At 41.5% G+C, this 13,555-nt stretch overlaps 1 protein-coding gene across 1 annotated transcript in view; it reads right to left on the bottom strand.

The window, feature by feature from the left end:
• Positions 1 to 2,767: 2,767 nt before the first annotated feature.
• Positions 2,768 to 13,555, bottom strand: part of LOC139232460 (olfactomedin-like protein 2A) — a 69,458-nt gene continuing 58,670 nt past the window's right edge. The window contains exons 6-8 of the mRNA XM_070862676.1: positions 8,722 to 8,940; positions 6,747 to 6,932; positions 2,768 to 6,290 (exon numbers count right to left, since the gene is read on the bottom strand). Coding sequence (XP_070718777.1) covers positions 5,689 to 6,290; positions 6,747 to 6,932; positions 8,722 to 8,940 — 1,007 coding nt within the window. The 3' untranslated portion in view covers positions 2,768 to 5,688. The remainder of the gene's footprint in view (positions 6,291 to 6,746; positions 6,933 to 8,721; positions 8,941 to 13,555) is intronic.

Below are 13,555 nucleotides of genomic sequence, written 5' to 3' on the forward strand. Positions count from 1 at the left end.
AGTCTGTCTTCCTTACTCTACCCCTGCACATCCTTACTCTCACCAACTTACCTTGCACCTCCACCCATCCCTCTTTCTCTCTGTCTATCTACATTATCAGTTCCCCATTTCACTTGCCACCCCTCACACTCACCCTCATCCTTGTGCAATGATACCAACTAATAACACACAAGGGTAGGCACTTGGGTCCTTTAGCCAATGTTCATGCATCATCAATGTTGATATGTTGTCAAACATTGAAATCTTTATTTTCAGGACTTTGCATTCTTGCACAGATTTGTGGGCACCTTTGGAAGTGGCTTAATGAGTTTTAGTGAATGGTGAGACATAAGGGTACCCCCACAATGGTCATGAGCATGAAAGGAATGGGTTGGACATTGCAGGAATGCTTTATGGAACTGGTGTCGTGTTTGCCACATGATGTGCCAGGTTGGCATGTCAGGGTGTACAGCATGAAGTAAATGTGGCCATGGTGAGTCCATCACTGGCCTCCCGGGCAGTAATGTGGAGCATCAGGTGATTGTGGAGAAGGTTGATGTTGTTGGTGGTGATGCTGGTATGTTTAGTGATGTTGGTGTTGGGGCTGATCGTGGTGGAATTCTAAGGGCCAAGGTGAAATTTTTTGAAGGGCATCGATGTTGCTGGAATAGATGGCAGGTGAGGTTGAGATGACAGAAGCGTCCTGTCAATGGTGAGAGAGGTTGCTCCAAGGAGGTGACAGTGGATAGAGAGTTCACTGCAAACACTTCCAAACTGCATACAGCTCAAAAGTCTCTTCCAAAAGCTGAAGGCTTCAGCTTCTGACATTGGAAAGTGAACAGCTGTGAAATGGTAGCTTTTATACCACTTCTACAGTCAAGTAACCGAAGCAATAGTCACTGTGAACCCGACACACTTACCTGGTGTGAAACCCAGGACACGGCAAACCCGTCAAAAGGTTGGTAAAATTGTAAGTGCCTGCTTTTAAGCCTCTTAACTAACATTTAAGTATCTTTTAATTATGTTAATTACCTGTCTCGCCACTTGCTGACAGGTCTGCTATCCGAACACACATCTGACAACTGAGAAACTCACACGGAGGTGGGTTCAGAGCAGGATCTCGACCTGCTGTCAATCAGGACTGGGAAGATTCCGGCCAGAGTCTCCACATTTGTCATCTTCTGCTGCATGCACCAAAACTTTGCCCTCTAACAGAGCCAACCCTTGGAACCACCTGGGGAGAAAGATGTGCATGAGCCTGAAGATGATCAGGAAAATGAAGATGACGAAGAAGAGCGGGGACAACCAATCATGCCAGTTGCCAGAGGCAGCAATTTATCAAGAAGAGGTTCAGCTAAAGAATCCCTCCTCTCCCAACACTCCCTCCTCCCATCTCACCAAGCTCCTTACACCCACCACATTAATGCCCTCAAAGTGTAAGCCTTCTTGGGTTTCACAGTATCGTGACTATGAAAGTAAAACCAGCAGCACAATTAATTAAAAATTAAAAACACCAAGGTGAATCATTCTTAATTTCATTATTCCACAAAAATTAACAATAAACAAGTTAAAATCACCCTGGAGGAAAGCCCTGATGCCTGAATTATGCGCTAATTTCTCAATGTTGCTGCTTCTATGAGGTGGCCCCCCAGCTTCTGGAGTTTGGGAGGTCGATGATTACTGAACTTTCACTGAGATGGCCATGAAGGGCAACCTCGAGGAGCTTTGGGCTCCGAGGATCCTGCTGCAGACTGCTGCATTTAGGCAGCGGCTGGGGCAGTCCGGCCCAGCTGGTTGCTTGGCACTAACAAGGGCACTTGTTGATAGTCAGGACTGTGGGTAGTGGGACTACAGTTGGTGCAGAGCTAAGGAGCGAGCAATGTGAGATTTGTTGGGAATCCTACCATAGCAACCCCGGTGAGGTCAGTAAACCTCTTGTGACATTGCAGCCAAATTCTGGGCACTGTGCTCCTCACATTGACCTCCTCTACTACCACAGAACAACTTTTACCCCTCGCCCCCACCCCCAGTGGGAGGGAACACCTTCTCATTCCTCCTGTAGACCACCTCCACCAGGACCTCCAGTACAGCATCTGAGAATCTGGGGGCCTTCACAGCAGCTGTTTCTGTCATGTGAAATCTCCAGGCAGATTACAGTGTACAGCAGCCAAAGTACACTTTCCCTTTAAGAGGCACAGGCTGCTTTTAAAGAGCATCAGGCACTCATCAGATTCATGTCTCTTATTAGGCAAGCTGCCAATGAACAGCATGAGAAGTGTTGGAAGCTTGCCAATTCAATGTTAATTAGACATGGAACCAATCTCGGAGCTTAACAGTGGACCAATTGCTCTCCTAATGTTCTGAATCCATAAGAGAGCTAAACTCATGGCAACATTATGTTGTTTTGTTTCAAACAGTTGTAAGTAACCAAAATCCACCTAATTACTGGCAGTGATTCAATAAAACTCCAACTCCACGGGAAACCTTTGCACCTGTAGTGAACATAAATGTGTAAAACTGTGCACAAACCATGATGGTGATATTTGGGATTTTTAGGAGAAGTAATTCGCTTCAGTATTTTAGTATTTGTAATGAAGAAAGCAGCTAACTCACAGGTCCCAATATCGCTTCAACAAATTGGACAGCAGTTATCAAGAGAATGTTCTCTTCAAAAGACGCCTCATGTTCCTTCCATTTTAAAAGATCACTTGATTGTAGTCAAAAGCTTCAAAGATTCTCACCACAAAAAGGCCACTAAAATAAACTAATGACAGATATATGGTGATGATAGTTGGCAAACATTACAATAGTTTATTTCATATGAGGTTCACGTGATTTGGTCCACTTTAAACGGTCAGACAATCACAATGCAAACTATGTACCCATCACTATTCCATGATACTCTGTTGCTGTCATTGACAGTCATCTAATTTATTGTGGCCTATTCACCTGTACTTGTGAAATCCTACATATTAAAAACAATTTGATCATTTAATGCTTGCGGTGGTTTGACACTGTGTTAAGGAAGTGTATATGTGAATTCATAGACAAACAATGCATGCAGAGGAGCTGTGAGATAAGATTTGTATATCACAGGTAGGCTGACTTATAAATGCAGAGCAAAGTCACAAGTATGGTCAGCACCACAGGTGGGATTAAATCATATCCCACGATTCATCGTGTATTGTGTTTACATCACACATTAAGTAAATAATTCCAATTCAAATACAAATTAAAATGAATTTTAAATCTTCTTTGATCAAAGGTACCGGTGTTCTCAATCTACAGGAGACAAAAACTCATGGCAACATGACCATGTTTCTTTTCAAATATTTGTAAATAACCAAATGTGCAGATTGAGCTCTGGTTCCAGTACCACCATTAATGAAATGTTTCTTTTTGTCAGTGCCATCTGTTTCCAAATGTGATATAATCTCCATACAACGTGAAAACATTTCACAGAGATTTAGGGCCCAAAATTCCACCGTTTTTGGCGCTATTTCAGATTAACGGCCATTTTTTTAGTCCGAAATAATGATCCCCAAAAAGTCCGCAGTTTCGCCAAAATTATTTTTCATTTTGGCGCAGTGCAGAAACATCTGGTTTTGAGGGTGGAGCTAATTTTTTTGCACTGAAAAAGTGAGGCCCATTCTACGCATGCCCAGGCATTTAGGTTTCCAGGGTAACGCGAGGCACAATGGAAGGGAAGGAGCTGTTTCTCTCCGGTTCCCGGGCATGGGAGGAAGGAAATGTAGACTGAGGGCTGCTTTTATATAATTGTGTAGAGGGAGCTTTATTCTGCAGCTAACCCGGGAGTGTTTTGATGCTGAAACGTGAACTCCCCATCCAAGCCGCCAGACTCTGCCAATGGCTCACAAATGGCCCACCCTGGCCGCCCCTATCCCTGGCCAAATGGCCCACCCGGCCGCCCCCATCTCTGGCCAAATGGCCCGCCCTGGTCGCCCCTATCCCTGGCCAAATGGCCTGCCCCTATCCCTGGCCAAATGGCCCGCCCCGGCTGCCCCTATCCCTGGTCAAATGGCCCGCCCTGGCCACTCCTATCCCTGGCCAAATGGCCCATCCTGGCCGCCCCTATCTCTGGCCAAATAGCCCATCCCGGCCGCCCCTATCCCTGGCCAAATGGCCCACCGCGTGTTTTATCACAGTAAATATTAAGTCCTAAAAATAAAATAACTTTCTTTTATAATGAAGTAATTCAAAGATAATATTGCATCGCTACATTCAATAGGAACATAATACATACAGTTCAACACAACAAATCAATCCTAAGCCCCCCTTAATGCTGATTTTGATCGGACTCTGACTTGGTAAGGTAAGGTTTTAAAAAGTGGTCCTTAGTGCTGTCCTTAAAAAAAAAAATTCTTATTGGTGAAACTCGCAAAAATGGCGTTATCTGTTAAGGCCGGCATTATACCATTGGCGAAACTTGCAAAATTAAGTTAGTTCTAAAAAATACTTAACTCAAAAAGAATTGAGCTAAATGGTGGCGAATTTTGGGCCCATTAATGTGTGGTATAAGCATAGGCATTACACAAATTACTCAATAAGGCTACAATAATTTGTTTAAGACACTGACTAAAACATAAAGCTTACAACTGAGTTGTAATTCTGATCGAAAGTGGCTGGTATCAACTAATGGATTGTGAGTGAAGTGGTTTGAGCGGTAGCTAAGGCAAAACGCCAGCGCTGTAGTCATTCATATCAATTGTATTATCTGATATTCTAGACTAAGCAATATTACTTTGTCCTGCAAAATGTCCTGCTTGTACTTATTCCGTTCCAGGCTGGCTGTTGCAATGCTCAGGCCTGACGGAATTCTAAAAATAATATTGTTAAAATTATTCTGAAATAACCTTACTAAAAGCTACATTTATGCATTTCTTGTATTACCTTAAAATCTGTACTTTCTACTGAAACAGCTTTGTGACCTGCATAAATCCTTTATCCAAAGTCTAGATGCATAACTTACACAGGTGGTTTACGCTGATACAGGATTTGTACATATTTCCTAATCAAAAGGCACTAGAGTACAGTACTTCAAGCATTTAGGTGTATCCAACACAAATTACATGACAAGATTATACAAACAGTGCACATTATGACACAGTATAATACTAACCTAGACTCATGAGGGGTAAATTCAACTGATTCTTAAACTGTTATAAACATTATTAGTGTTTTTAAGAAAGATGGTCACACTCTCTATAGATATAATCAAACTGTTGATCCTTAATGTGAACGTTACTGAGCCAATTTTGGATGCGCAGTCCCATGCTGGTGGTGTTTCAAGGAAGCAATATTTCCAGTCTGATAGATCTCAAGAAATGACATTCAGATGCCAGTTTGAAATGCAGCTCGTCCTTGTTGACATCTGGTATAGTCATGCAGAGGGAGGAGCTTTGCTGATTTGTCATTTGCCAGTAAATACTAGATGATGTTGGAATGAAATAAAAGGAATGGGAATATGCTTGTGTTTTACATAGCACTTGTCTAGAACGATCAGTAATAAATCGCCATGCATTTTATAAAGTTATTAGTTACTCATAAAGTCATATGACAAGAGTTGCCAAAGACATTCCATCTATTTAACTCTCTCTACTAGCCCAAGTGCAAATTCCCGTCCTTTGTAAATGATCAAAATAAGACAAATTAAAAGTGCTTTGTGATAGGTTGAGTTTTTGTATCAAATCAGAATGCAAAAATGATTTTGTAGGTGACTTGATGACCATTATCCCATGCATACAGAACTTTCTCTTTAGGATTGTAGTCAATCTGTGTGGTATAAGTGTATTCATTGATGAAGGGTAACTTTGGATTCATTTCAGTGTCTGTGTGAGTATCATATGCATAAGACACTTGGCCTTCTTTTTCATTGTAAGTATCTACTGCATATAAAACACCACAAATGATGAAGCAGTTGCCATAGGAATTGCGCTTGAGGCCTGTTTTCCAAGTCGTCTCTTTCTTCATTGAAAGATCAATAGGATCTAGTTTACTGATCACTATAATTTCATGCTGGGAGTATTCATAATAGAAGGCAGGATATATAACCCACAGGCCACTTTCATCAACAGCAAAATCAATGTCCGAATGTCCTCGCCATTTCCACGGTGTTGTGTCTTCGTATACCACGTCGTGAAGAAGGGTCCAGGCTGCCACATACCGCTGCTTAATGTTATACTTAATTATATTTCTGGTAAAAGCCCTATTGTAATAGAATGACCCATTGTAAACAACATGGCCTGTACCAATCCAGTTATAAGGAAGTTTGTACAGATTGCTCCAACGCCCTATTGGAAAAGAAGATGCAAATGTTAAAACAACTGGTTGGTGAAGTCACTCAGAACCAAATTACATCTACATTTTAAAAGTAGACTCTTCATATAGTGTGCTAGATGGAGCCAAATGGGGAGAGATCATTGTTCCATGGATATGTGGGAGCCATGCCACTTGAAGAATGCCTATCTGATCATTTGAACTTAGAAAGTTTAGCATACAGATGTATGAACAGACTTGATTTCAAATGTGGGAAAAGGTGGAAAAGATTTTGGTGTATGACTGAATCCTAATTCCATTGGAGATCTAAGGTTTACAACAAATCAGTTAAAATATCAATTTTCAGCTAATGTAACAAATACAGGAGCACTTTCTTAAAATGACATGTGACACAAAACATAAAGGTCGTCAGTAAGTAGAATGTTTCCGCTACTACTCTTTGGTGAATTATAAAGCATGTTATATCTCACCTTGTTTAAAGTTTTCAAGGTTCCTGAATTCTACCAGGTTGTTTCCATAGTAATAGTTTGTAACATAGATCCTGTCATCTTTTGCTGTGGGATCTTTCATCCAGGCACCTTCATTGCGGCCGTAACTGTGATGTTTGTCAGGAGGTTCGATCATTGACAAAGTCCCATAACATTCGCCCTCTCTGACTTTAGATAAAAAGAACAGTTGTATGAGTCCCGGGTGCTTAGTGATATTAAAGTAGTGTGGCTTTGTGCAGTATGTTGCTGTACCCTAAAATTTGGACTATGCTGCTTACTATACGTATAATTGTTTATTATTCGGTAAATGTGAGGGGGCAGGAATCTTTAGACACATAGAAAATAGGTGCAGGAGATGGCCATTCGGTCCTTCGAGCCTGCACCACCATTCAATATGATCAGGGCTGATCATGCAACTTTAGTACCCCATTCCTGCTTTCTCTCCATACCCCTTGATCCCTTTAGCCATAAGGGCCACATCTAACTCCCTTTGAATATATCTAACGAACTGGCCTCAACAACTTTCTGTGGTAGAGAATTCCACAGGTTCAAAACTCTCTGAGTGAACAAGTTTCTCCTCATCTTGGTCCTAAATGACTTACCCCTTATCCTTAGACTGTGACCCCTGGTTCTGGACTTCCCCAACATCAGGAACATTCTTCCTGCATCTAACCTGTCCAATCCCGTCAGAATTTTATATGTTTCTATGAGATCCCCTCTCATTCTTCTAAATTCCAGTGAATATAAGCCTAGTCGATCCAGTCTTTCTTCATATGTCAGTCCTGCCATCCCGGGAATCAGTCTGGTGAACCTTCGCTGCACTCCCTCAATAGCAAGAATGTCCTTTCTCAGATTAAGAGACCAAAACTGTACACAATATTCAAGGTGTGGCCTCATCAGGGCCCGGTACAACTGCAGGAAGACCTTCCTGCTCCTATACTCAAATCCTCTTGCTATGAAGGCCAATGTGCCATTTGCTGCCTTCACCTGCTGTACCTGAATGCCAACTTTCAATGACTGATGTACCATGACACCCAGGTCACGTTGCATCTCCCCTTTTCCTAATCTGTCACCTTTCAGATAATATTCTGCCACCCTGTTTTTGCCACCAAAGTGGATAACCTCGCATTTATCAACATTATACTGCATTTGCCATGCATTTGCCCACTCACCTAACATGTTCAAGTCACCCTGCAGCCTTCTTAGCATCCTCCTCACAGTTCACACTGCCACCCAGCTTTAAATCTCGAAATGGTGACAAAACAGTTGTGCACCACATTGGAGTGCCAAAATTCTGCATCATAGAGCAGTATAACATCGATTCTGCCCACAGTACTCTCCATATTGAGTTCCCAACCTCAGCCACACTGTCATCAGCAGGGGAGGGGTGGAGTTAGAGGGCAGGAAGAGGTGCTCAACAGAAGTCAGTTGCTCAACAGAAGTCAGTTGCTGCTAAATAGGGGTAGAGTCATCAACATTAATCTCACCACCTCTTAACAGATGGGTTACAGGGAACATTGACGAGTTGTATCTTCCTACCTTCTCAGCTGGGAATGGTGCATTGCACAGTAAGACCAAGAAAGGAAGAAAATAAAATTAAATTCCAGATATTGATTTAAATATAAATGGTCAAGCTAGTGGTTTTTAATATTAAACAAAAATGGGACCATTTGTAAAGTTAAATCTCAATATGTGAAAAACATATCGATTTGCATGGCTCAGAGTGTCATTTTTTATCTGATTACACTCCTGTGAAGCACCTTGGGGCGTTTTACTTTGTTAAAGGGACTGTATCAATGCAAGTTGCTGTTATTTATTGGAAGTGCATTATTGACTGAGATGGTACTTCAGCTGGGGCCTGGGAAACATTGCAAAGGATTTGTCACAACAACATTTGAGGCCAGATTTGACTGCATTCAGATTAGTAAAAAGTCAAAACTGTGCAATGTAAATATACCTTTATTTGGCCCAGCTGACTGAGTGGTTGGCTCCCTGTTGATGGTGATCATGGTAGTTGTGCTTGGAGTAGCTGTAGTGGTTGCTGTGGCGATAGGGGGTAGAGCAGCTGTTGTATTCTTCGTGCTCCTGGCAGCTTCAGATTCACGAGAAACCTGAGTCTTTTCTGCCACTCTTGATTCCTGATCCTCAGAACGTGATGTCCCTTTAGATGAATTGTCTGAAAGTGGTTTTTGAAAATATCAATGTGACTCCATTTCAAACTGTACAAAAGAAAATGTCATTAGCTGAAGTATACAAATTTAGAGAGGATTTACTTCTTACTCTTATTGTCACACTTCAGAGGTGCTGTTTATTTTTTTTAAGGCAGCAAATGATTTCTCCTTAATTTATAGTCCTCAAGATACTGGCCAGGGTTTCCTGTTTCCACACTCTTCACTGCGATTTTCTGTCTATTAAAGGGGTGGTAACTCAGAAAATAAAACCCTAGCTAGTGTGTTCAGTGTTATTGATTTACGCTGACTTCAATCGAATTCCATTTTTATTACTTGTGATTCCGAGAAGTTTTATCTTGTGTTTTGAGGATTGAATTTCATGATTCTGTCCATTTTTCCATGAAAGTCAAAAATCGGTGACCTTGATTATGCTCTTTTATTTCTGAAATATTTTTTTTATTCGTTCATGGGATGTGGGCATCGCTGGCAAGTTCAGCATTTATTGCCCATCCTTAATTGTCCTTAAGAAAGTGGTGGCGAACCATCTTCCTGAACCGCTGCAGTCCGTGTCACGGTATTCCCATAGTGCTATAAAACATCATCGTTTTTGAATCATCCCCTTGGCAAATTTCTGGCTCTATAGGGTTTATCATTTGTGTCAAGTCTCCAAGAAAGAAAACCAAAAGTTTTTTTTAAATGAAAAGGGCAGTCACACTTTTTTTCCTGCTTCAGTGACCTGGCTTTGAATCTATCTTGTATCAATGGGACAAAAGCCTCTCTTTCTCTCTGCGGAAAGCCTATGTGAAAATAGTTAGAGCAGTTTTAATCCAATCCCTAGTGGGCATAAATCCACAGTAATAAATTGAGCATAATTCAGCATTAAGTGGCTGGGCCATAGAAATGCGTGGACAATGACATTCCTGAACGTTCCACAGAATCCTGCGCGCTTTGGGATTCTACTGAAATTTACAGATCCTAATCTTTTAAATAAAATACATCCAGATCAAAAGCAGACTAAAGCATTATTGAAGGTTGTCAAATTTCATCTCCATTAGTTTTCACCCATAAAATTCAAAATGAGCTCTTTCCATTCTGGGGCAACAGTATTATGTAATGGCTAACATTATCATCGAAAACTGGAACAAAGGATACAGAGTGATAAAACAAATGTGTGGAACAGTGATAGATTCAGTTTAACGCAACATAAAATGGTGTACTTTGGATGTGAGATTGGGAAATAGAAATATAGTCTAAATTGGGAATTACTTTGTGGGAGGTAGATGAAGAGAAAATGTTGGTGTCTCAGTCCAAAAGTCATTAAAAGCTAGCTCGCTATTGCAAAAAGCAATCAACAAAGCTCATGGGTTGCTGGGCTTCATCACAAGGTGTCGAATATAAAAGCAAGGAATATCTATTGGAGTTATGCAGATGGCTGGTCAGATCTCATTGTTTTGAGTTTTTGCTCCGCCTTCAGGAAAGCTGATGTTGGCAAAAGTCCAGCAATGATTCAGCAGGATGATGTCTGGGGCAAAAGGACTTGGCTATGATGAGAGATCCGGGACAGACTAACCACGGGGCTGATTAACCGTGGGATGGACTAACCGTGGGGCAGACTAACCGCGGGGCAGACCAACCGCGAGGCGGATTAAACGCAGGACAGACTAACCACGGGGCTGATTAACCGTGGGATGGACTAACCGTGGGGCAGACCAACCGCGGGGCGGATTAACCACGAGACGGACTAACCGTGGGGCAGACCAACTGCGAGACGGATCAACCACGGGGGGGGATGGGACTGCAGCCCCAGGCCCACCAAAGAACACAGACCCACCAAATAAATGTAGGAAAAAAATATAAGGCCTCCCAAATCGGCTGAATAGAATAGACAATAAAGAGAGGAAAAACAAGACCGAGGAAAATATTGTTTATTGGCCTAATGAGTACATACCTATTTTTACAGAGACAAGCTCTTTATTATTTATCTGTGTTATTATTTAACTGTTTTATTATATAATATATAAAATATATGTTAATATATAAAATATGTTAATATATAAAATATATTGTTGAATATACTGTCCTATGTTTCCATAATCAGAATCAAAATCATATACGTAATGTAATGAACATGAACATACATAACTATAGGCCCATTTGGATCAGTTTGCCCCAGGCCCTTAATCTGGCCCTGTGAGAGATAGAATATTCCCTGTGTTAAGTGTGGAAGAACTCCACAAGACTGAGTACTGTGAGCTAAAACTGATGTGACCTTAGTCTCTTTAATATAACTCCAGAGTGCCTAAGCAGCATGGAAGACAACCTTTTATATTCCCTTGCATGAGGTGTGCAGGTGACCCTTGGGCCTCCAACAGTTGCACCATCTGGGGGCAAGTCTTACACAGTTACAATGTTTACATACATAACACCCTGGAGATGAACAGGTTAAAAAATAATGTTTGAAAATAATGTAGGGAACACAGGGTATGGCTCTTCCCTCTAGGAGAGGTATCTAGAATAAGGGCACATTATTTAAAAAAACAAATCCAGAAAAAGTTTTCTGCACTCAAAGGCCGGGATTTTCTGTTTTGGTGTAATTCTGCCGTATCTTCAGGGAGGTAAGGATTCCGCCCGTCTCACTGGCCTTCCCCCAATCCTGACTTGTTTGCTGGGGTCAGGGTTATTTACATTTGGTCAGTGTGCTTCCAACAGGATTCCCACCGTTGTTGTGGAGTCTACCTTGGGGAAGGAGGAAAATGGCTCAGCAGATCTCCGCTGCCTCTGGGGCAATTGAAAAGGATCTTTTCAAGTTAACAAAAAGATGTCTATTTCACAGAGCTGGTGATTGGAATAGATTTTCCTGCAGCTGATTCAACTCCCTGTAAGGGCCTTTTATTATTGAAAACTCCCCGTCCACTTGCTAGATCAATGCTGGACAGTTGCAAGAAACAGGTGTTCTTGGTACCCAGAGTGGTTAGGGTGCAAAAGATGGGAAATACATTCTGTATTCCTGTTGTTTCCATGCCCTCTTAATATGTCTGCCCATATTTAGACAGGTAAAGATTCTGCTTGGCTGGGGGGGCACATGGGAAGCCAGCAGAGCAGAACCCAAACCAATTTGCTGCCTATGTCCACTAGATTTACACAGGGCCTGGTGTAACTACAATGGAAAATCCTAGCCAAAGAGATGGGGAGTATACCAAATCAATTTGGGATGTTTCAGTGGTAGATACTTATTTGGACATAAGGTTATTAAGGACAGGGAATTGGAATTAAAAATTGCTGCTTTCAGGACTTGATGGGCTAAATGGACTATTTCTATTCCTTTTTTCCCCGCAGACATGTCCTCTCATTTTCCCTGCCACTTCCTATTGTTCTGATTGATTGACTAAGATTGGAGACCTGCACCTTGGAAACTGCAAGCGCAAATCTGTGCCCAGCCACTCAATAAAGCATCGCCATTGCGCTACACCCCACACTGTCCTAATAAACCTGCAATTTCTGACTTCTATTAAAAGGGATCACAAACATTTTCCTTATAAATATTTTCTTACATTAAACTTCAAAATTGTCAGTGAAATATTTTTGCATTTAGTGTAGGACTGACTGTGAGAGGTTAACAGCAGAAGTGCATGTTCCCTGGTTAGTTTGGAAATCATGGCAGAGGCACACTGTCTTTTGATGGGTGGGTCAGTTTGTTGTTTCTGTTTTGCAAACCCCAGGCATCCAACAATTTTTCAACACACAATAAGCAAAACAATTTTTTTCCATCTTTCAGTACATGCCCTTTATCAGCAAAGACTGTAATGCCGAGAAAAGATTTGACAATGGGGTTTTGCAACACGACAAAAATAGAAGTGGTTTCACAATGCATATTGGAAAAAGTGAAGACTATTTTTAGAAATCTAAAAGTCAACACATTTTGGCTGAACTTATAGTTAACACGTTTGAAAAGCTGTAAGTGATCAAGAAATGTTCTAAAAATGAACACAATGTGGGTGGTCCTAATTTGAAAATGGAAATCATCATTGCTGATTTCAATAGTTTTTTTGTTTATTTTTGTAGTTTTTTTTTTAAAAAGCGTCCCTTCACCATGCTCCATATATGACACATGTTTTCAGGAGGATCCTGGAATACCCAGATTGGCCTTTCAATCTAACCCTATTACTGCACCACTCCAGACAGAGCACTGGAGTAGGGATATAGAAACATGGAAAATAGGTGCAGGAGTAGGCCATTCGGCCCTTCGAGCCTGCACCACCATTCAATATGATCATGGCTGATCATGCAACTTCAGTACCCCATTCCTGCTTTCTCTCCAAACCCCTTGATTCCTTTAGCCGTAAGAGCCACATCTAACTCCCTTTTGAATATATCTAACGAACTGGCCTCAACAACTTTCTGTGGTAGAGAATTCCACATGCTCACAACTCTGAGTGAAGAAGTTTCTCCTCATCTCGGATCAGCGGATGATTCAGGATCCTCCCATGCACATCAGGTGATTGAAGCTTTACAAGTAAAATGCAAGCCTCTCCCTATCCCAAGTCTTCTGAGCAGGCGGCAAAGGCACCTGCCAGAAGTCAGCAGAGTTTATGCAGATTGGGGTCTGATGACTTCATCGGG

The sequence above is a fragment of the Pristiophorus japonicus genome, chromosome 20 (genome assembly GCF_044704955.1).
Source record: "Pristiophorus japonicus isolate sPriJap1 chromosome 20, sPriJap1.hap1, whole genome shotgun sequence".
NCBI lineage: Eukaryota > Metazoa > Chordata > Chondrichthyes > Pristiophoridae > Pristiophorus > Pristiophorus japonicus.